Source organism: Cucumis sativus, chromosome 6 (genome assembly GCF_000004075.3).
Source record: "Cucumis sativus cultivar 9930 chromosome 6, Cucumber_9930_V3, whole genome shotgun sequence".
Classification (NCBI taxonomy): Eukaryota; Viridiplantae; Streptophyta; class Magnoliopsida; order Cucurbitales; family Cucurbitaceae; genus Cucumis; species Cucumis sativus.
Window position 1 is genome coordinate 26,401,551 of NC_026660.2, and position 23,937 is coordinate 26,425,487.

General features: G+C 34.8%; 3 protein-coding genes across 17 annotated transcripts; all 3 read right to left on the minus strand.

Annotated features, from left to right (window-relative positions):
* Positions 1-1,880: 1,880 nt before the first annotated feature.
* On the minus strand, positions 1,881-12,722 carry LOC101205508 (probable starch synthase 4, chloroplastic/amyloplastic). Of its 14 annotated transcripts, none has more exons than XM_011659619.2 (20): positions 12,184-12,722; positions 11,445-11,492; positions 11,309-11,342; positions 11,132-11,225; positions 10,884-11,012; positions 10,354-10,558; positions 9,761-9,895; positions 8,746-8,850; positions 8,517-8,615; positions 7,807-7,936; positions 6,868-6,918; positions 6,665-6,775; positions 5,956-6,065; positions 5,547-5,715; positions 4,343-4,429; positions 4,066-4,137; positions 3,702-3,815; positions 2,603-2,667; positions 2,424-2,520; positions 1,881-2,304 (listed from the first exon to the last, which is right to left on the minus strand). In XM_011659619.2, exons 1-20 carry the CDS (start codon positions 12,297-12,299, stop codon positions 2,185-2,187), a joined length of 2,091 nt encoding a protein of 696 aa, XP_011657921.1. In that variant the 5' UTR covers positions 12,300-12,722; the 3' UTR covers positions 1,881-2,184. The 14 variants fall into 14 exon arrangements, with proteins under 14 accessions (XP_011657921.1, XP_011657922.1, XP_031743993.1 ...); XM_011659620.2 differs by having other exon boundaries at positions 11,132-11,198; positions 12,184-12,719; XM_031888133.1 differs by having other exon boundaries at positions 10,884-11,016; positions 11,132-11,198; positions 12,184-12,318.
* Positions 12,723-13,446: 724 nt separating this feature from the next.
* LOC101205743 (protein SPT2 homolog) lies at positions 13,447-18,075 on the minus strand. Of its 2 annotated transcripts, none has more exons than XM_011659626.2 (9): positions 17,705-18,075; positions 16,635-16,873; positions 16,100-16,217; positions 15,532-15,600; positions 15,327-15,447; positions 14,521-15,200; positions 14,263-14,411; positions 13,962-14,048; positions 13,447-13,876 (listed from the first exon to the last, which is right to left on the minus strand). In XM_011659626.2, exons 2-9 carry the CDS (start codon positions 16,871-16,873, stop codon positions 13,765-13,767), a joined length of 1,575 nt encoding a protein of 524 aa, XP_011657928.1. In that variant the 5' UTR covers positions 17,705-18,075; the 3' UTR covers positions 13,447-13,764. The 2 variants fall into 2 exon arrangements, with proteins under 2 accessions (XP_011657928.1, XP_004143538.1); XM_004143490.3 differs by having other exon boundaries at positions 16,635-16,878.
* Positions 18,076-20,451: 2,376 nt separating this feature from the next.
* LOC101220209 (phosphoenolpyruvate carboxykinase (ATP)) lies at positions 20,452-23,581 on the minus strand. The gene is made up of 11 exons (XM_004143379.2): positions 23,453-23,581; positions 23,092-23,334; positions 22,735-22,913; positions 22,487-22,640; positions 22,204-22,389; positions 21,817-22,115; positions 21,561-21,734; positions 21,385-21,450; positions 21,119-21,297; positions 20,691-21,029; positions 20,452-20,600 (listed from the first exon to the last, which is right to left on the minus strand). Exons 2-11 carry the CDS (start codon positions 23,325-23,327, stop codon positions 20,457-20,459), a joined length of 1,956 nt encoding a protein of 651 aa, XP_004143427.1. The 5' UTR covers positions 23,328-23,334; positions 23,453-23,581; the 3' UTR covers positions 20,452-20,456.
* Positions 23,582-23,937: the final 356 nt, after the last annotated feature.

The following is a 23,937-nucleotide window of genomic DNA, read 5'->3' on the forward strand; positions in this document are numbered from 1 at the left end:
AAAAGCTAACGGATTATTATTGGACTTTGAGTTTTTTTTTAAAAAAAATCATATTTTAATATTCATTTGTTTCATTCTCACAAGCAAAAAAAAAAAAAAAATACAAACTAAATTAAATGAGTTACTAAAATACATTTTCTCTAAACTCTATGTAAACACACAAAATTTATCTACATGGGTTGAATCACACTAAATTTAAATTAATAATAATAACAACAACAATAATAGTAATAAAACAACAGTTTAATCTTTAAAGTTTGATTTTTAATCAATTAGACGATGTATTTCCAATATGATAATGGTTTAAAGTGTAAGCTTAGCTCATACACTTTACCATCTATACTAATGGTTAAGGATCAATTTTATTTGTAAACTATAAATATTAAATTGTTATACACTAAAAATTGGCATATATAATTATATAAAAAGAAATTGGCATATATAATTATATAAAAAGAATAAAGTTGAAAGGATTCAAGCTCTAATGTCTTATACTAAATTCGTGAATGATTCTAACTTCTAAAAGTCAAGTCAACTAGAACAACACAATGAAGAGAGGTGAACCTGTCTATAGACAACTCACATGGAATGACAATTTACCATAGTCGTGGATCGGGTCCATCACTTCAGTGCCTTATCACATCAAAGTCATGGACCAGGTACACGACTTCACACATATTTTTCACAATAGTTTTTTCTACTCCATTTTTACAATATTTTCAAAATAGCATTATTTTAAAAAAATATTAGAAGTTGAATTGCAATAGATATAAATTAATAATTTAATCACTAAACTTTAATTTTTAACCATTTAAATGATGTATTTCCGAGATGATAAGGATTTAAAATAAAAGTGAAGATGGAAAAGAAAAGTAAAAGAATATCAACATTTGTGTAACGTCTTTTATCTGTTGGTGAGAGAGGGAAATCGACTTTATTTTTTTATAAAGCAAAATTTAAAGTAAGAAAATACATTTGACTTAATTAAAGTTTTTTTTAGAGGAGTAATAGTTAAGCCCTTGAACTCTAAAATAAAATAGGGTGTTTTTTCAAAAATAGAAAAAAAAATAACAAAATGTTTATACTCCATGTAATAAATTCACATCAAATTTATTATATTTAACTTTGGCATGAAATGATAAATATTTGGTTAAATATTATATTTTTTATAATTTCTCGTATAAATTTTATATATCTGGAGAGAGAAAAAAACAAATCATAGTTGAATTAATAGTTTGATTTTTAATGATGTATTTTCAAAATGTTAATAGTTTAAAGTATAAGGTTTAGTTCATATATTTTACAATTTGTACCAATTTGATCCATGATAAATAGTTTTTAAGATTTCTTAAATTTTTTTAGACTGGTAAACCTGTAAATTAATTATTAAGGACTCATGTTTGTAAACTATAAATACTAATTTGTTATGTAATAAAAACTTACACATAATTTTAACAGAATGAGATTTATCAATCATAGTAAAGACTAAATTGTTACCGATTAAATTTTAAGATCAAATTGTTATCAAATTTAAAAATACTTAAACTAAATCGTTATAAATTGAGTGGGAAGACTAAACTTTTTTATTTTATGAAAGTCTGGCAAGACTATAATATTTTTAAAATCAAGAATGAGAGTGTAATATTATTTAAAAAACAAAAATGCTTAAAGTACTTATGAAGAGACTCGAATGTATATAATTTTTGTGTTAGTTTTATCCGGTACAGCTAAAATGAACCCTAGATAAATAGCAAGAACAATTTATAAAATTTATTTAAAATACATAAATTAAAATTAAATGAAACCCAAAATTAAATTAAATTTAAGGGTAGAATGATATTTTAAACTTTTTTTTTTATCAACTAAAAGTACATCAATCATTAAAAACATAGTAAAAAATTATTTATCCTTGTTGAGAAAACTCCAGTCATCGAAAAGCTTTTAGTTTCAGATTTAGACATGCATGACTACACTTATTAGACAACTTGGACTACTTTAGATAGCTGCACCTTAACCTTTAGCACGTCCCCATTCTTATTATTCACATCCAACTTATAATCGAAAATAAACCAATGTACCTCTTCATTTACAAACCTAAAATCTGGACATTATAGACTGGAAATCTGCAAAGATGGATGCAAATTTCGTCATATGTACGCTCTTACGTTCTACTTTGTACTTTATTCACAAGCTGTTTATAGCTGTGTAAGCAGAGATATGTATATCACAACACTCTGCATCCCAAGAGAAGTCCTTCGTCATTGCATCAAGTACTTTGTGATTCCACTCCGATGGATTGTTATTCTGTAAAGAGTGAGAACAAATATAAGTAAGGTATTGAGCATTATAAAGCAGCTACAATATATAATAAATTCCTGAAAAGGTACTTTGCATGAGGTTTTATTAGCTCATCTAACACTCACAATTTCATCTAGGGCTTGACTGAAGGACAAGTATCCGAAGGTAGAGTTAATGAACATGGCTAACTTAGTGGTCTCGTAGTCATGATCTGGAAAGTGCCTAGCATTTTTTTTATCACAAGAAATGAGCAAAGAGTCACCATTCACATACTACCAAATTTCAATTTGCTAAAAACAGTTACCTTAATCCATTATTGTTATTGGTGGTGATTGCAATCGGTGCAGCTCCATATCTCATAGCCTTCATCTACATTATCGAAGGAAAAAAAGAAAAAAGGGGGATCAGGGTGCTGATTAGTCCTCATGCTCTAATTGTTAGGCCGTCCCACGTTGAGATTATAGAATTAGGGTTCATAAATAAGCACGAAGTTCCTGGCTTCCAGGAATTGAGCCACCTTATGGGTACAAAAGACTTTAACTTCGACCAGTGGCAAGTTAATACGTTTTCACTTGACAGTCCAGGATAGACGATTAGATTGATAAGGGGACTCAAGGAGATAAAGTATAGACGTCATCCAATTATCCCACAATACTTGTAGGAGTTTCGGATCGTTTATAAAATGTCCAGAAAAAAATCTATACCTTAAAACTGACCTAAGGTCGACTTCAATGCATATTTCCTCTTCCTGAAGAGTTCACCTATTCTCTCTGTTTGATAGAGAGCTCTTAAGGAAGAGTTACCATGGAGAAGATTATTTTGGGACCAAAGATCTCCAAAATAGTGTAATTCTTCCTTTGGTACCTCTTTTGTAGAATTTTAAACACAGCAGAAAAACTCCAAAGAAAATTGCCCCACCGAACAATCTCCACCTCAAATTGGTGGTAAGGAAAACAAAGAGACGTTTGACCATATTTACATTCATTGTTCGTTTGATAGGAAAGGTTGGGCTTTTTTGCAGCAAAAGTTTGGGATGCATATGTGCCTTCCAGATAAAATGGAGGACCTTATTCTGAATCCTTTGGTGGTCTCCACTTTGGAAAGACGGTCACATTTTGTGGAATTGTGCAATGATGGCTGACTTGGACGGAAAGAAACAGCAGAATATTTTAGGATAAGGAGGTCGCTTGTGGGGTTTCTTTTCATCAGTGTACAGAATATTAGCACACTTCATATAGGGTGCTCTAACCACACAGGAAAAAAAAGCATTTGAAGCTACAGTTGATTGTCTATTATAAATTATTGGAAGGCTGTATTGATGTAGTTTCTTTGGGAAGGGGATTTTCCTCTGCCTTCGGCCATTTGGCTTTCGTACTGGATCAAGAGAAGAATTAATTACTTACTGGAACTTGCAGAATAGGATCGTGAAGAGAATAACAGAGAATAATGTCGGAGCCTCCAAAAATGAGATGTGACAATGTCTCATCGTATCTGTTTATGAACCTCACGTTTTCATCCTACAAAAATAGATAGTTCCTAATGAAAAATTATCTGGTTAAACAGTGCAAAATTGGGTCAGTTTAAAGACAAGCAACCAAAAATCTAGCCAATTACCAGAATCGTGTACTACATCATATATGAGGAATTAGTCATGTCAGATAACAGTAAGATTATCACAGTATGCTTACATATTGTGTGTGGTCCCCAGGATGCTATTTGATTTATGAGATGAAAGGAAAATACATGAGAAAAACAAAAAACAAGTACCTCAATTTTTACTTGAAGAGATTCTAGTTCCTTGTGTCTACTTGTCACTTCCCCAGTCGTCATGAAAATGAACTATAAGAAACCGGTTGACACTCGTCATGCCATGAGACGATTTGTATAAGAAAAGGACGAGCTTACAAAAACTAAACCAACTCAACTGAGTGCGTTCTTAGAGCACACTTACAGACCATAAATTTCCAGTAACTTCAAATCAACCAGGTCAATAAGGAAAAGGTTTCAATAGAATTTAATGTAGTTGAAGGGAGGAGATTACAACCTGGACACCCATTTTGGTAGCATTCTGAACAATTTCTCTCAGGTTCTCTGTGTCAACATCTGACAAATCTGACAAAAAACATCCAACCTGATGGAAAATGGGAAGTGCATTAGGAATACATGATGCAAAGAGCAAGTGTCTAAGCATCTTATAGCTTCGGTATTCATGCAAAGAGCAAAGCAAAAGTAACAATAGATCATGAAAATAAAAGCGGTGAAGTAAAAAGAAAGGGAAAGCTTCTGGAGGATACTGATAGACCATTCGCCCCTCTCCTAAATTAAGGTCAGAAGATAATTTGCAGGAGTATATGATTGAATGGGATGCTACAAACATAAATATATGGATGTGGATGGTAAGTATGACGATAGGCACCCATACAGTTCTGAGTATGTAAGGAGAAGGGCGTGGAAAGAAGAAATGAAATAAACTGCAAGAAGAGTTGCCTGCATTCTGCATCTTCTATTACCAAGAAGTAGATGAGCAAGGGAAGGCAGTCATGGGACTACCTCCAATTAACCCATTAGATTCTTCTGGAGTGCGCATGACTAGCGGAGTTCCAAAGTTTTAAGTAAAACAAAAGAGATGCCTTCTTTTTTCATGGGAGTTAAATTCCTATGGATGACAAGTATTTATTCAAGAGCAATTGGGACAAGAGGGGAACTGATTGATTTTAAACTGCCTATAAATTCCATGAGAAGGGTCTTTACTTCTAATACAACAAAAAGGTATTTAACGAGGCTTCTTGCCAGAGAAAACGATGAGACCACTGTTTCATGACTATTTCCACTAATGAAGATAGAAAGATTCCACAGGAATGCAACTATGCGATGCTTGATAGCTTGGAGATTGCGCATTATGCACAATGATGATTAGTTTGGCAAACATCATCATAAGGTTATTCGGAAGAAAATATAATATAGCCTCTATAATGAATCTCACAACATTCATGTCTATCGCCTGGAAAGCTTTCTATATCTTGAAGTTCCTAATGGTCGCATTTGAATTCATGAATAAAATTTCATATGAGAATCCAATGACTAGAAAATTGTTTCATAAGTCTTTCCAAGTTACCAAAATTTTCTTCCTTGAGGCACTGAAGTACTTTTTAGTATCAGAACAGAAAACGATATAATATCATGACTTAGATATCGTTCCAGAGAACATTCCATTCCAGAGCCTATTTGAACAAGAGAAGGATACTCACTGTAATAAAAGAAGAATTCTCAGCTAACCCCAGTTTTTTCTGCAATGCGATTTTGCATACAGCTTTTCCTTTCATATCATCTGCACTATAATTTTCTGGAAGAATTTTATCTTTTTGAGGATCCCAAGCCGAGCTGTCAAACCCATAAGGAGCAACAAGCAATTTTTCCCTGCAAAGCAATAAACAACAATGTGGAGGTAAATTGGAATTGTTGCCTTTCTCATCTTGGCAATATTGGTTGTCAACTAAGAATCAATATCAAGTTCCAATCATTAAGAACAAGAAAAATTAGTCTGTAACATAATTCAAGAAAGAACTCAACCAATCCAGTTTTAGGAATTCCAAAAGATTACTATTTTTTTACTCTGTTTTTTTTTCCTTTCATGAGATATAAAAGCCTGCCACTTACTTGTGCATGTTTAAGGTAGTTTCCAAACCATGACTCAAACTATGAATTATACGGCCTTTCGAATGTGTGGATGACATTATTACAACTTTATTGGAGTAAACGATTCCACCCTGCAAAATGAGAAGAAGTAAATTAATTATTGCATGATACCAGGCAATGATAAGAAGCTTGATATATAATAGACAGATTGAATATGAAACAAAGATTTAGAATAAATAAAGACCAAAGTTATGGCATAGCTCGTGGTGGCTCATTTAAAAAATACTTTTATCTCTGGCACGTCTTCAATCACCTATCATAAGCTTCCAGATTGAACCTACCTCCATTAAGCGACCTTGTGCATTTCTGATTCATCCAACATTTCATAATATACATCATTCAAAAATTTCAGAAAATACCTCCATTAAGCGACCTTATGCATTTCTAGAAAACAACTACTGATTCATCCAACACTTCATAATATATATCATTCAAGCATACTGAACTTTCCAGTGACCAAAAAGCCTGTCAAGAAGTTCAATCTGTGTTGTCGAACTACAAGCATAAATAACGAGGCTCTATCCTCAACACCAATGAGGTCTATGTATAACTCTTCAAGAACATAATACTGTCTAGTAACAAGACAAACAAGAGTTAGACTATAGTTACACCTTAAAAAATAAGATTGGCATTTGCTAAGAAAAATGCACATATATTCTACATTCTATACCTTCATTGTGTTTGCAAGGTGCGTATTGGAACTGTCTTGCAGACGGTCAGGGCGATGAAGCCTTGCAGGATCAAGTCCACATAGTGCTATTTTCTCCGGTTGTACAAGAGACTAGGATGTTTTTCAAATTGAACAATTTTAGATAAACATCCTAATGGAAAATACGTTTTAAGAACTGCAAAAAAACAGAACTTCCAACTTGCCTGTGCATAAATGTCATGACACGTGAATAAGATTCTAGAACCTTCAAGTCCCTACAGACATCTTTAAAAATTAGCAGAAGCTAAGTAGCCAAGTATATATAGATTATTTAGCTAATAAGCTCCATTTTTCTAGTAATTTCCAGGTCATAAACTAAACAGCTCAGCTGTATATGATGGAAATAAATGTTTGACAAGGTTAAGAAAAACCACCTTACGTATTTAATTCAAAGCAATATACTACTACTACAAGTATTTCACCTAAAACAATGTGATGAAGCCAAAGACTCCTCTAAATTAAAAGATACGTGCTCCAATATCCCCAAATGGAGAATAAATCCATAAAGGATAATAAAATGGTGAATAGACCAGTTTGCTATTTGCCACAGCAACTGAGTTTTTTTCTCGGTTTACCGATTCTACCCTGGAATTTGTAAGAAAATCCACTGACAACAGAAAGTTCCTAGAAATTTTGTTGGCCAAGAAATGGTTTAGATTAGTATTCAGCCGACAATCAAGAGATCCTTCTGTACATAATAAAAAATTGCTGTTATCTCAAAATTTGAAGTTAGAGAGATCAAAAGATCATCTATCCTGACCTTTATCTGCTACATTTTATAAATCCCCATTAACATATTTCACCATTTACCTCTTTCTCAAAAAACTTTTCCCTGGTGAGTTGCGTGAAATTTCAGCAGAACTAACTTCTATACATTAAAAAGATTGTATGGTGTGAGAAAAAGGAAAATTAGTTTCTAAGATAGATTAACATTTTATTACAAGAAACTATCTAACATAAATTAACACGATGTCATAGATACAGAAAGGAACAAATATGGAAACGAAAGTTTAGCCCTTAAATCAATTTATAATCTGAACCTAAAAGTGATACTGGAGAAATGGATGAGAAAACAAGAGTTGCTAATAACAAGTTAAACAAACCTGTTGAACAAAAATGTCCCAGAAAAGTGGTCCTATTAAAGCAGTTTGCCAATTATGTATGTGTAACACATCAGGCTTCTTGCCAGATTTCACAATATAGTCCAATGATGCTCGAGAGAAGTACATAAATCTGAAAACATGAGAATAACTAAATAGGTGAGGTCAAGAAACATGCCTTCGTTTCTTTTGTTAATGAAAATCATCTTCCTCGTTGATAAGATTCATAACGAAGTATTTCAACAGAGCATTTCAACATTTATCTCGAGTTATATTCAACTAAAACCATGGATAGTGATTATTGGAAACAAAACTTTTCATAATAGCCTAAATTTTCTCGTTGGCTGGAAGATGACCACTTTGGTCCAGAATCCAAATCTTAGATCAGTTAGATGTCCTAAATTTTGCAAGAGATTATCAAACGATGCACACAGTATTAATGAAGCTCAATTATTTGTAGGGCATGGAACGGTCTTTTACTTTTCAAGCTTGGGATGCCAATAAGGTAGGAAGGAAGCAGCATTAACTTTTAAATGCTAAGCGTCTTGACACAATTCAAAGTATGCCTAGAAATTGATATAGACATTTGACAAGCATAGGCAGAGTTTGTACTCATAGGAATGCCCAAATGGAGTAAGAACGTCTTGGCAGCCATAAGCAGCTTCAGGCATCATCAGGGGAAAAAAATACGTTGGTCAGGTCTATTCACTTACCGTTCAAAGTCATCAGAGTATCCATGTGCCTTCTCACGGTTGAAAAATGATGAGTAATACAAAGGTTGAATGAAAGTAACCCCTATGCCACGAACAACCCTATACAAGGACATGAGAATGAGATACAAGAGTTATATACAGTAGTTTCCAATTTTAAATTTCAATTAGTTTCTTCTTTTCTTCTTTTTCGTTATTTCATTTTTTCTTTTTTAATTTCAATCAGACTCACCCAGTCCATATCTTGTTTCCATGTAGTTGACCATTAAAATACGAATAGTACTCCACCTCAATCTCTCGCAACCCTTGAACCTCATTTAGGTTCATGCTTCCATACCTTGAAAGCAACATGTTAGAACTTAAACTTTGCGATCCATCTTTGAATAAGAGTTAAAAGAGTGAAGATCTATCAAATTTAAGGATGGTCCTGAAATTAGAAAAACAAATTTTGATTTCTCTTATAAAAAAATTAATTCAAACAAATGAACAATTGGACAATAAGCAGGTTTTCAACTGCAGCCCGCTCTGTACCACTATGCTTCACCTGCAGGCTTGTTGGTAAACATTTGGCGAATTATTTAAGGTTCACTATAGTTCCAGGCAACCAAAAAATGTCATTAATCAAGAACTAAAACTTTCTTGCTTTAGGATCCCGAGATCACTCAGAGCTCCAACCATGATGCACATGGCTCATCACAGTTCACACAAATCCAACTGAGAAGAAGATAAAAACTAGCAGGAGATTGACTTTAAGAAAATTATTTGGAAAGACCAAATAATTTCTTTTCAATTAAACGAACAATGGTCGGGCACAGTTTATGTCATTAAAGTTTCATATTCCCATTTTACCTATGAGTTAATATTGAATTTATTTACAAACAGTTCGTGGATGATTTGTAAAGCGCGCGCGCACACGCTCAAAAAGAAAACTGAGGCACTTCAAGGCAAAAACCGAAGACATGCACCGTACGAATAGTAATTAACATGGACACACTGAAAAACATAAAAGCAGTCATTTAGACTTAAGGGCTGTGGCAGCTGCCTAATGAGGCTGGTTAACAGCAAAAGGGAAAACTAACGACAAGAGCTAGTTTTAATGAAAAGGCTATAGTCAATTCCTGTTTGCCTCTGCTCCTTACAAATAAGAAATGGAATCCTACATTGGCATGGAAGAAATAAGATTTCCAGTAATCATGCATCTAATGGCCAGAATTGATGAAACCAATTAATAAAAGGAAGATCTTTACTTTGGTAATATAACCTCCACCAAGTGGCCTTTTCTTTGTAGAGCTTGAGATAACCCTGTTACAAATGATGCCACCGCTCCAAAAGATGCTATTGGAGCCATTTCAGTACAAATGTGAACAATGTGAAAACCACTCCTGAAATGAACAGAGTACTGTGAATTGATAGATTATAATAAAGAAGAAGAAAATGACTCGGAAGGGTGTAGGAAAGTGGAGAGCATGGAAGATTAAAGAAAGAAACTATAAGTGCCTGTGGAGTGCCAGTAACTCGACACTTCATCTGCCGTCAAGAATCTCTTGTGAAATTATTGTATGTATATGTTATATAGCTTTCAACTTTCAAGGACTAAGTCGTAATTCGTCAATATATCAAAAGGTTGTACGAAAAATCTTTGGCTTTGCAGTGTTTCTGTGTCAATTGTGTTTTCCAATTAAAATTTAGAAAGTTTACCAGCTTAGATGTATTGAACCAGCAATGGAATAGAATTCTCTGTCGGTTCTTAAGCAGCAACAATAAAGAAAAAACACATCCTTTACATGTTTAGAATATTATAAGTCCCGAATATGATTGCAAACTCAAGTAGATAAATTACTTCTTGCTTCTGTAAGAAAACTGACGTAGCTCTGCTAGAACCTCAGCGTCTTTCTTCTGCAGGATATCTGTGAAAGCATCGACGATGCTAACTTTGTGATCCATTACTAGCCGTCTCATTTTAGACGCCTCTTCAGAGCTAATCATGCCAGTGAGAACCATAGAATCAATCCGAAGTAGCAACTGCCAGCATATTGAAGCCTGATCTGGTTCAAACCACAGCCCATGAAATATGTTACAACTTCAATCTTCTATTTATCAGTTACCTTACTTTTTTAAGCCAGTTTATCTTTATTAGATGATAAACTTTTGAAGTATAAATAAAAGAGAGCGAGAGAGAGACAAGCAAACAAATAAAAAAGGAGGGAGGGGGGGGGGGGGGGGGGTAATAGTCCACCAGAAAACAAAGCACCATACCGCCAATTAGAAAAGAAGCACGAAAATAAACACTTGAAGTAATATTTAGTATTAGTTACATCAGTTAATTAAATTATTCAGATACAATAAAATTGGGCCATGATTGTTTGTCACCTTTTCCATCCATAGCCTGCTTTTCTAACTCTAGTTCCTTGATCTTTTCAAGCAGTAAGTTTTTCTCACTGATTGCCTTGTTCAGCTCCTCTATAGCAAGAGCACGTTGTTTATCCAAGTACAAGATATCTGACTAATACAGTCCATATGAGAATGCAAAACAACAACTGGTTGAATGGAGTTCGAAGTACAGGAAAAGACAGTTTTGAAGCAATTAATATAAAAACATGAAATAATTGAGGAGATACTCTGCTGAGCTTCGTTGAACAGTTGCCAAATTTCACTGTTTTTTGCCGGCAATTCACCATTTGATGACTGAATGCAACGTTTACCATCAGATGACTAACGAGCAAAGTGCAAATAACAGCTATCACATTCATTAAATGGACAAGCAAACAGACATATTTAAAGCAATGAGGCATTACCTCCACGATCTGTGCACCCTCACGTCTTTCCGACCTAGAGTTATAGAACAAAAACTCAAGCTGTCATAGATAACAAAGCTATTGAGGTACGAAAAGCACCAAGAGATGACTGCCAAGGAAAACTAGGAAAAATTACTCCGATAGTGATGACACATTAATTAAGCCATTAAGATCTTCATCTCCACTGAAATGAATAGATAGTTAAAATAGTCATGACGCCAAACACTTAGAGTTTATAAAAGAGGGAAATTAAATTGCTGTCTAACTATCATACCCTGAGTATGACTTCAAAAACTATCAGAGAACTCAAGAAATAATTCACAAAGAAATGTATTTCTTGTTGATAACGATCAAACAGAATTTCCAAGAATTTACAGGAAGACTGTGAATGGATTAAGCTGATACAACAGAACTTCTACAAGAACAGCCAAATAAACAAGAATTCCAATGAACTACTAATGAGTGGATTCAACATAACTGGTTAAAACATATAAACAAGAAGTCAGAGGTAGTGTAAACTCGTGACCCTAAGCACAAATTAGCTCTTACATGTAAACTCAGAACTGGAAAAAGAACAAGAAAGCCATAAGTAAGTGTAGATCTATTTTGAGAATACGATGTTCTCCTCTACTGGTTACTACGAATTGTTCCGCAGACCAATACAGGGGCTGTTTCTCTTTTCTTTTTAAATTGAACACATCATCCATATAAAACCTCCACCTCAACAAACTGAACTGGAGAATTCATGTTGGAACTGAACAGTAGGCATAAGAACCGCATGAAACTCAGTATGAATACAATAAGTCCATGAGATTAACTGAAACCAAAAAAGAAAACAAACAAAATGGGATTGGAAACCGCAACAAGAAACTCGCCTTGAGCAACAGAGTGTTCGAGGGTGAGCTCCAGAAGATTTCGAGTGGGCAGGGATATATTTTGAGAAGGGGAAACATGAAGAGAAAGTAGTCGTCGTTAGTGTAGAAACAACCATTTTACTGGGGCTCAAAAGCTCGCGCACTGGGTGTGGCTTTGGTGAATGAAGATGGCGATTGAGCTGATTAACAATGAAAGCGCAAAATGGACACCAACAGAGAAGAAGGTCCGGATAGCAGATGGCAGAAGTTCAGGTGTAGCAGCATGTGAGCTTCGAATCCAATGATCCTCCGTTGCAAGGAAACGATCACGTATGCCTGTTCCTGAAAATATGAGCAATTAAGAACCAAGGAGAAGATGATGGAAGTTGGAAGTTGGGAGCGTGAATTTCTTTTTCTTTTATCTCACAAATTAACTATTTGTTTTGTCTTTTTATTTTTTAATATCGTTTATCTTTGCATAAGAACATTGCAAATTACTTCACCTTTTGTTACACTTACATGAATAAATACACTATCTTATAGCAAATATTATTTTATAGTTCTAAATTATTTACTATTTGCTACCATTTTTATTATTTTATATTCAACATTTTCTTAATTATTTTATATTTAACATTTTCTTATTCTTTGTTAACACTTTGTGTTATTACAACCCAACTGCACAAACTACCCTAACTAACTCTCCAAACTTTCACAATCATGGGATCATGTTCTCTTTTACAAATTGATTATATGTTTTAAACACAAAATTATACCATTTTTAGTATTCCCCACACTGAGAACTGACTAATCACATTCACATTGGATCTGTATAAATTAATTATATATGTCAAATTGTGTTACAAAATTATATATGTTGAATTTTCAACAGATGAACCGACTGAATGATTGATGTACTAAAAAAAGAATATTTTAATAAATACAAGGTAATGTATTGCAATAAATGTGAGGATAAAGCATATTTATTATTAAAACCAATTTAATTTAAGATGCGATCAATTGATGCAATTAAACATTTAATTACCTTGCCTAGCCTAGCTACCACCAATCTTGACAAGAAAAAACAATCAAAAGAAAACCGACCATAGTTTTAAATTTGGTACTCAGTGGCCAGCTTGGCAGCTCAGCACCAATCATTCTCATTGGTTGTTCATCTTCAAATCCTCGACCCGAAATAACCAAAAAAGTTCACCACAAATTTTACTTGCTTTTTTTCAATATTTCAAAAAGAAAAAGAAAACAAAAAAGAGGAAAAACCAAATATTAGTCATGGGCAGTCAATGGAATTATTGAGGTCGTATGTGAGAATTGGGTCGCCATAGGAGCCTTGGGGTAAAATTACAGGGAGAGACTTTCAATGTCAGTTGGCGAAGTTAAAAATTAACTTTTGCAATCTACAAAAAAGGAAATCCCCATCATAATTTAAGCAGAGCAGCTTTTTGTACTAATGAAAATGAAAATACAACAAACTGTAATTTGGGGGTGAGAAGGGGGGGAGGGGGGACTTCTTCGATGATTTCATCAAATTAACAAATATTAAATCTAACCCATATAAACCTTTCCCAAAAGAATATTCACTAATTACTGCCCCTTTGCTCTTTTAAGCCTTTTTAATCTTGCTCGCCTCTCCTGTTCTTCTTCTTCCTGGATTAGACGAAGTTGCTCTTCGTCCTCCTTCCTTGCTATTCTTGCACTGTACCGCAAATAAATATGTAAATTCACAATGAAGGAGATAAACAAATCTTGTACTACACGAGTAGACAAAATCACAGCTTTACCTTCTCTGCTCCTCCATCATAATATCGTCAAAATTGGCCTCCATATCACTATCATCATCATCTCGGGAAAATTTTCGAGGATTATATCTGCAGACAAGTTTAAAATGGAGTGTTGGAAAGAAATGATATCATATCAAGTAATTATAAGAAAACCGAAGCTGGAAATAATCCTAATACCATTACTGTGTGTGCAACACAAAAACAAAACATCAGGCAAATGTGTCTGGTGTCACATATCTTCTCTCCTCTGAAAATGACTATTGAAGAATACGGAATGAGTTCAGTGAGTAAAAATATATACCTGAACATTTTTCTGATTAGACTAATAGCTTCTTCACCCTCGGCATCATCTTCTTCATCAGAATATCGTCTTGCAGGTCTTTTCTTGGGCCGCTGATCATTCACAGTAGGACGAGATGAAACCTGTCTTGGTGCTGGTGCCTTACTCATCTGTTAGTTTCATTGCAAAGTTGGTTAAGAGTGGTACCATCCAGCACTAGGCTAAGGAAATTATTTCTAAACAAATTGAACGTGAATTTAGCATGAGAGGACATATAACCTGAGGTCTTGATGATGACACCGGCCGACTTGGTGCTACTTTGGCCTTAGCAGGTGGACGCATGTCATTCCTCTTATCTTCTAGCTTTTTTGACGGTAATGGCTTGTGAACGCCAGCAGGTACGGAATTCCTTGTACCTGGGAGAGAAGGCCTCTTCTGCAGGACAGCAGATGAGGCTTTTGGTGCCACCATTGGCCGGCCAGGACCATTCCCGTTGTTGCTATTACCCAATGGCCGGCCAGGACCATTCCCGTTGTTGCTATTACCCAATGGCCGGCCAGGACCATTCCCGTTGTTGCTATTACCCAGTGGCCGGCCAGGACCATTACCGTTGTTGCTATTACCCAGTGGCCGCCCCGGACCATTCCCGTTGTTGCTATTACCTAGTGGCCGGCCAGAACGATTTCCGCTGTTGCTATTACTCATTGGCCGGCCAGGACCACTCTCATTGTTATTTCCCATTGGCCGACCAGGACCATTCCCACTGCAGCTATTAACCAATTGTTTCTTAGCCTTCATCATGGACAAATTGGAATTGCCAGAAGATGCTGACTTGTTTTTGGACTGCATTAGCCCATTCATAGGAACAGACTTCTTCTCTTTATGATCAACATGAATATTCTGGCGAGGATTACTCGGAGGGTGCTTACTTTTCATGGGAACTTGAGCCGAACGTGCCTCTAAAACAGGACCAAAGAAACAACAATGAGTCTCTCATTCTATGCCGATTTTAATTTTTCTAAGAAAAGAAGTTTCTAAGTAAAACCTGAAACAGCTATAATTGACATGATCCAATAGCAGCATACCAGTACTTGGAGCATAAACACTTCTTGATGACTCTTTTGAAGGAGCAGGAACATTTGCATCCTCGGAAAATAGAAAGGAGTAGTCTCTGGTGTCCTTCAGTTTTTGAACTTTAGTTTGCTTCTGCATAATAATCAATTATATCCATCAAATCCAACAACGTTGAAGAGAAAGAGAGTATAATCCAAAAAAGAAATGCCATAGTACCTCACTTACGACCTTCGGTAGAACCCTAGGTTTGGAAGCTACACTGTTTGAACCTTGGCTCTTCTTATTCTGGCAACATTGGCATAATCATCAGGTTTAATATTCTTCAAAGACCATTAATAAATGCTCTCGAAAATAAAATCACAAATGCATGAGATTGTGCAAAATCCCCTTTTCCCGCAAATTTCATTATTCCAGTTGGTTGAATTTTTCAGTCTACATGAAACAGCCAGTAGAATAACACCAAATAAACAAACTTTCAAATAACTTTCACCCAAGCATATTTAGCAGTAACAAAATGTTGAATGATATTCTTTGCAAAACTAATTAAGCCATGCAACCATCCAAGTATACTATGAAATCCACATGTATAAGATCATAGAATGTGAATGTCCAAGGTAGCTGAGCAAAAAAAAGAACAAAACGCCATCTCAACAATCATTGGTTAAATTATATAATTACTAAAATTTATTTTGCCAAAAATATATAACTTCTTTCTCCAATCAGTCTTTTGAACAGAAATACACAAAAACGTAACTAGGAACAATATGGAGGTTACAATACTTACACCATGATCGTGGTCAGAAACCCTAGATGCCAAGTGCTGGTTTTCTAATAAGGACTTGCTTTCTTGAATTACTCTTTGAGAAATGACAGGTTGAGATGGTCCAAAGAATGACCCAAAACTGCAGCAATTAACATTAAAAAATTTCAAGCATTAACACCCTAATTTGAGATGTTAAAAAGTAAATAGTTGGAAGTAAAATGTACTTCGGGCTCATAACAAAGAAGAACAATCTTTTCACTGCAACAGCAACCAACTGCTGGTCCAGCTTTATTGGAAATAGATAGAGAAAAGACACGCTAGAAAACCTTACATAAATGTTTACAAAGACTTACCAGCAATCTAAGGCCCAAACAATAATAGACTTCAATTTATATCATGGACAAAAAACATAGTTCTATATGATCCTTATCTAACAATATTCTTACTTTAAGCTACCTTCAACACTATAAGCTACCAAACGAGAAAACGTGGAAAAATAAATCTAAGAACGTGCAATGACCAACCCCAAAATGAAGAGCTTCAGTCTGAAACTTACTTGTCATAAGGAAGCTTCTTCCTATCATTGGACTTCAAGTGAGAACTGCCATCTCTTTTCGACTGCCTTCTAATTTTTTCTTTCAGCCTTTGCCTTAATTCAAGATATTCTTTTTCTTCCTTGGTAGGTTTAGGTACCTCCACCTCTTCATATTCCTCCTCTTCTTCTTCCATTTGATCATCATCTTCATATTCGTCATAGTCTTCATACCCTTCATAGTCTTCCATCGAATGTTCCATCTTTGCTACACAACAAGAATAATAGAAGAAACTTTCAGAATGAATATTTTTAAACATCTTTCAAGACTCTAATTTAAGCACGAGTATTTCATACAATCCACATTTGAAAACGATAAATACAATAAAACAAACCAAATACAATGATAACAAAAACCACATCCAGGGTAAAAGTATAAACAAATTTGTCAGCTAATGACATAATATTTCATGGAAATACAATGCAGCTTCTTCTAAAGCTGAATGAGAAAACTCTCCACACATCACCACGTACGGTAGTCCATCCAGAATTCCATCAATTTCAAAACTTCAAACACGAATAAAGATTATTTTGCACTTCAAGAATTGAGATCATCTGATCGATAATTACCCTAATTTTGGAATCAAGGTTACCTAGCATCTCGTTGAAATAGGATTTCTCACTCCAACACAAAAATAATAAATAAATAAATAACCCTCGGCCTATTTCATCAAACCAAAAGGCAAAAACCGCCCTTGAAATCTCCAATCTAATTTAATCAAACCAAAAGGATCGAACTTGATTTTTCGAATATCAGTTTCGCGACAACAACGAAATGGATTTACAAGAACGAAACCCCGTCGTAAAAAAAAACGAAAGAAAAAATTCAAATCAATCAAACCCTAACCCAAACCAAATACTTTATTAAAAAAATCAAAATCGTAATAAACAGATCTGTGAATCCCAATCAACAAACATCGAAACCATCGAACGTAAAACAAGAACATCGCAGTAAAATAAAATAAATAAATAGCAGAAAAAAAAAAACTTGAAAGTAAACGAATCGGACAATGAAAATAAGATAGAAATCAAACCTGAAAATAGATCTAGAGCAGTTGGAATCGGAATCGGATGGAAGCCTAGGCAAAAAAGAGCAAAAAGAAAGGGAAAACAAGGGGAGGGAAAGAAAAGGGGTAAGATCTGTAAATGGAATGGAATGACGGACGGAAAAAAGGAGGGTTGAGCGGGGGAGAGATAGATATAATAGAGAGAGCGGAAGGAGAAGAAGGGGCGAGAAGCAAAGGGGTCATTACTAACGTGCGCAGGGGGCGTCGTGACCTATTCATATTGTGAAATTCGGGGGATCGACTATGCGGAGGCCTCGTTAGTCCGTTTAGGAAAATGAGTTTCCAAAGTCCATTATTAAAGCCAAAAAGATTCCCCCCATTTTTTCTTTTTCTTTTTCTTCCCTTTTTTTTTCCTTATTAAACTTCCCTTAATTATTTATAACTAACAATTCATCGTCTTCCGCGTAATTTTAGATTTTACGCGCTTTCCACCATTTTCCCTCCTCCTCCTCCGAGGCCTCCAAATTACTAACTGCGTTTAACTTACGCTACATGCTAATACGTTGGTGCTTTTTTATTTTGGGCCTTCTCAATTGGGCCCAAACCTATCCATCTCTGCACCCCCTCAGCCCATTGGTAAGGATTGCATCCTGACTCCATGACGTCACCTCTTCCCCTCACTCTCTCTCCGTCCTTTGAATCCGCTTAGTTTGACTTTTTAACCATTTATAAACCCTTTTTTATGCATTTGTAAACACTTATTTAACACTTAGGTAAATCAATCTACATATAACTTAACTCCATGGACCTCTATGTAATTAGAAAACGCACATATATATATATATATATAATACTATCAACCAATTTGATGTCAATTAATTGATTTTAAGGTATATTTAATTACGGTTAAGCTTTTTCTTTATCTTTTTCTTTGTTAATTGAGGTTTAATTCATTTTGTCTGTGTTCAAATCACTAAATTCATTGAACGGGATGATTATCGATTTGTCCAATCCTTCCTAAATTGTTGAAAATTAATGGGTTGGTTATCAAGAGTGGATTTGAGAGCCCAAATTTGATGTGGATCCTTAATTGAGTCCTCCACTTGTTTATACGCTTAATAATATAAAATTGACCTTCACCTTGACCTTCTTAATTAAATATGACAAGTGAATTTTTCTTTTTTACTTTGTCAAACTAATTTATTTTGAAGTTGAATTTAATGTTAGGTACTAATTTTATGTTTGATTAAAAGTAGATTAACCAAAATAAATTAACCATAAAAACGTAGGGAAAAACTTATATTTTAACTTTTAAAATATAATTTTAGTCGTAAATACTATTGGATCCATAAATTTTAGATAAAATACACTATATAATAAATTCATTAAAAAATTTAAATATTGAAATTTGTAATCGGGCACAACCATTGCGCTACCCTCATACTTTGTTTATTATAAAGTATTACTTAATGTTTAGAGGCTCGTGCAAAAATAACAAAAAAAATGATAATAGGACCCATTATACTATATATTCTAAATTGCGAAAGTAATAAATTTAAAAGTCGATAACTCTATGATTTCCGTCTAATAGTCCTATGATTGTCGTATTATATCACTAATTTTTCTATGTTCGCAGTATGCAAAAAATAGATGTCATGAAGAGTTTTTTTTTAAAATGTTTTATCATTTGATACAATTTCTCTAATATTTATTGTGAGAGAGACCATGTGCCTCCATTGGTCCCTACGTAAATTTGTCGAAAATCATGGGCCTTACCTTTGTTGATATTTTTTTATGTGAATTCTCAAATTTGGCATTATAATCCATGATTCTTATTTTCGTCTATATTGTCAAATTTGCTTGATGTATCTAACCAACCTTTGCTTACGTGACATTTTTTATTTTGGAAAACTCAAAGGGGTAGCAATAAGAAAAAGAAGAAAGGGAATGAAACTAAACAATAAGATAATAAAAGGGCAAAATAGGTTTCTAAAATAGAAAAGGAAAACATCCAATCCTGGGTGGAAGTATTCACTTTGGCTCAGCCTCCCTATGGGTCAAGATCATGGCAGTTTTTGTCTAGTTGTGTATTTTCTTTTTAGAAAAATGAACAAAAGACAATCGAACAAACAAAGATCAACAAACCTTTCTATAAAGAGAAAAGAAGAATCAAGTGGGAGCCTCACAAACATCTCCCTCCGTGAAGAAGAGGAGGAAACAAAACACACCATTATTCTATCACCATAATAAAATACTTGCCTTAGCATATAAGCAACATCGTTAAATTATAGACTATTAGCCTTCCAATTATTATCAAATCTTGAATTAACTTTTTATAGATTTCATATTTTACCTCAACTTTAAATCTCGTTTAATTTATTACTTTACAAACTTGTTTTTAAGATCGAAAAACCACACTTCACAAGACTAAAATGTGTCCAATACTACTTTAGTGATTTTAACTCTAATAAAGAGGAAGAAGAGAAACAAAGAGAACAACAATTCTTCAGAATTTGCAGCATATATATTAACTTGCATGCATAAAATTATATGTTGAACTCTAGTTGGTCTCTTTACACGATACTAAACCAGAGCCAACTACATCTCTCTTATTTCCCAACTCTCAGCCTTAATGGAAAGCAACATAGCTTCCTCAACAATTAGGCATTAACAAATAAAATAATTGCAATGAGCAAAGAACAAAAAAGAACAAAAACAATAATATATAGACGAAGCATTATCCATAACTACAAATCCTTTTCTGTCTCTTTTTCTTGTTTTAAAATATCGGACCAGCAGCAAGGATTTCCTCTGTCAAGCTATTGTCTTCACCAATCCTGTAACTGGTAAATGTCTCAAAATTGTTCTTGAAAAGACTCGCCAATTTCAGCAATGTTTCATCATACGCATCCTTATCCGACCACTGCCCAAAAAATAATAATAATAATCAACGATAAATTGAAAGAAATTTAATTACGTACCCTTATAAATATTAATGCCATTTTTTTCTTACAGTGTTCGTTGGGTCCAAAATCTCGGAGGGAATTCCTTCAATGGCGTTGGGGATTTCAAGACCGAAGATTTTGGTTTTGTGATAATCTGCATTGAGAAGCTCGCCGGAATGAATGGCGTCGATGATTTTTCTAGTGTAAGAAAGCTTAATACGGCTACCGTAGCCATATCGGCCGCCTGACCAGCCGGTGTTAACGAGCCAGCCGGTGGCTCCGTGGGTTTTCATCTTTTCAGCGAGCATAGCGGCGTACTTCGTGGGATGTAACATTATGAAAGCCGCTCCAAAGCAAGCCGAGAATGTCGCTTGTGGCTCCTTTATACCATCTTCTGTCCCAGCCACCTACAATTTCCCAATTTCACTTCATTTTAACCCTTAGTGATATCACCATAGTGAAAAAGTTAATTCATTATGTGTTCGTGTTTTCTTACCAATGCCGTGTATCCACTGATGAAATGATACATGGTTTGAGCCAAAGTGAGCTTGCTCACAGGAGGAAGCACTCCAAATGCATCACAGGCCAATAATATAATGTTCTTTGGATGTGGCCCCACACATGGTATCAAAGCGTTAGGTATGTACTCGATTGGGTACGCCGCTCGAGTGTTCTCTGTTGTATCATAAAATAATTTATTAAAGTCTACGGTGGTTATTAATTATACTTCTAATAAGTTCGAGTAATTGATTCGTTAGGTACCTGTTACTGATTTATCAGTAAAGTCAACCTCTCTAGTGTGTTCATCAAAGACTACATTCTCCAACACTGTTGATCCAAATAAACCATTTTAAAAAAATGTATATGTTTAAGTAATTCAAAAACAATAGTAATTTATTATTTTTAATTCAAAGTATACTTAATATTATTATCGTTACCGGTTCCAAACTTGATGGCGTTCCAGATATCAGGCTCTTTCTCTCGGGAAAGGTCAATGCACTTAGCATAACAACCTCCTTCAATGTTCGAGACACCATTATTGCCCCAACAATGTTCATCGTCTCCTATCAAGAATCGGTTGTGATCTGTCGACAAAGTTGTCTTTCCAGTACCTAAATCAAAGCAAATAAATTATTAAACAATTTTAGTTTAAATATGTTTAATTATAAGTCTAGTTTAGGTATATTTGCATACCTGATAAGCCAAAGAAGAGTGCAACGTCGCCATCTTTTCCCATATTACAACCAGAATGCAAGGAGAGAATTTGTCGTTTGGGCATGAGATAATGCATTAAACTGAACAATCCTTTCTTCATCTCTCCCGCGTACTGTGTTCCAAGGATCACCATTTCCTTTCTTGCTAGACTCACATCTATGCTAGTTGAAGATGTCATGTAATGTGTAAAACGGTTGCAAGGGAACTGCCCAGAATTGTATATTGTGAAATCCGGTGTCCCAAAATTCTCCAACTCTTCCTCCGTTGGTCGAATGCACCTACCCAAAAAACCCCCACAAAACATAATATGTTGTTATCAACTTCATTTTTAAGATTTTTGTATCCCTTGTCTTTTACTATGCTTACATGTTGTGCATAAAGAGCGAGTGGTAAGCCCTGGCAGACACAATTCGAACTCTGATTTTGTTTTCTGGATCCCAATTCAAGAATTGATCATTGACGAAAACTTTATCTAGAGAGTTCAAGTAATCAACTGCTCTTTCTCTGTTTATCATGAATGTATGCTCATCCATTTCAATGTTTGGCGATCCCCTGTTGCTCATAAAGAAAAAAATACACACACACGTTAAATATAGTACAACAGGAAAAAAGAAAAAGGAAAACGACGATATATGGTAATAATACTCACTTTCCCCACCAAAGTTCTTTTTCGGTATTCTCATCCTTAACAACTCGCTTGTCTCTTGGAGATCGTCCGGTCTTGGCTCCAGAAAGAGTCGCCAATGCCCCAGTTGAGGTCAAAAACGAGCCCTTCTCGTATCGAATGGCTTGTTCATACAACTCTATCAATACAACACAACGTAGTCTCTATTGAGCTTAAATATGACTAAGTTAATATATCAAATTAAATATTAAATCTATGTTTTTTTTTTAGACCTCCAGGGGAGAGATTATAGAGGACATGTGTGAATTTCATTGAGCTATCACTGATGCTAATGTTAGGTCCGAGTTGATGATGCACCACATGTGCAACCTTTGTGCTTGTTTCTTTTCGTGCCGGGTCTCCTTTCACCACCTTTGGTCCAGTCTCTCTCGTCAATGATGCCAACGATGCACTGTATTTCAATTTCCAACCAGATCAACAAACCTTATAATTTAAAACATATATAAAATCTACCTTTAAATAAACTGCACACATTACGTTTTGATCGGCACATTTCCCAAGTTCCATAATATTATGCTTTTTAGTATATGAAATTACCATGAATTAATGTAGATGATGCTACATGGTACCTGATCGACTGAAGTTGTTGTCGCTGGCGATCCTCTTCAGTTATTACAGAGAAAGCTGACGAAACCGAGCCACTGGGAGTGCTGGGCGTGGATCGCTTCTTCTGCAGGCTATGAAGTTCATCAATGGTTTGGGCTTTGATCGGCGACGAGCTGCCATCCTGGCACACTCCATTCCCTTGCTTCATGGACGTATTAATTTTTTTGGAAAATCCATTGGAAATGATTGAATCAGCCATGTCAATCCTATAAAAAGAAGAAACAGATGGAAATAAAAATTCAATTGTCTAATTGTCATGTTAAAGAGTTGGAGTAATCGTTTAGAAATAAAAAAAGAGAGGGAATAGGAGAAATGTAGACGTACAGAAGTTTGGCAAAGAACGGTTATGAGATGAATGAAATCAAAAGTGTGAATGCAGAGAGAACGAGAGAGAGGGGGGTTGAGTTTTGATGAATGGGAAATGGGAGTTTTTGGGGGATCCCTTTTTAAAGGCTTCAGAAGCACAGTTTTAGAAATAGTCTAACCATGGTTAAAAGTGTTATCCAAAATTCAAAATATACTGCGAAGTTAATGGGTAAGCTATTGGTAGATTTGGGGATGTACAATCCGGTCGTCTCGGATCACTGTAATCGCTTTTTTGTTCTTTCCCAAATTATCAAATGTTTCTCTTCAAAACAATAATAATAAAAGTAGTAGAGAAATTAAATTAAATCAATAATTGGTCCCATAAGTTTTTTCGGAAATTTTATATTCTCCCATAATTTCTTGTCCAATTCCCAACGTACACACTTTTTTCTTTTTTCTTTTTTTTGCAACTTAAATGCCACACTTCAACTTTTCTTTCGCAC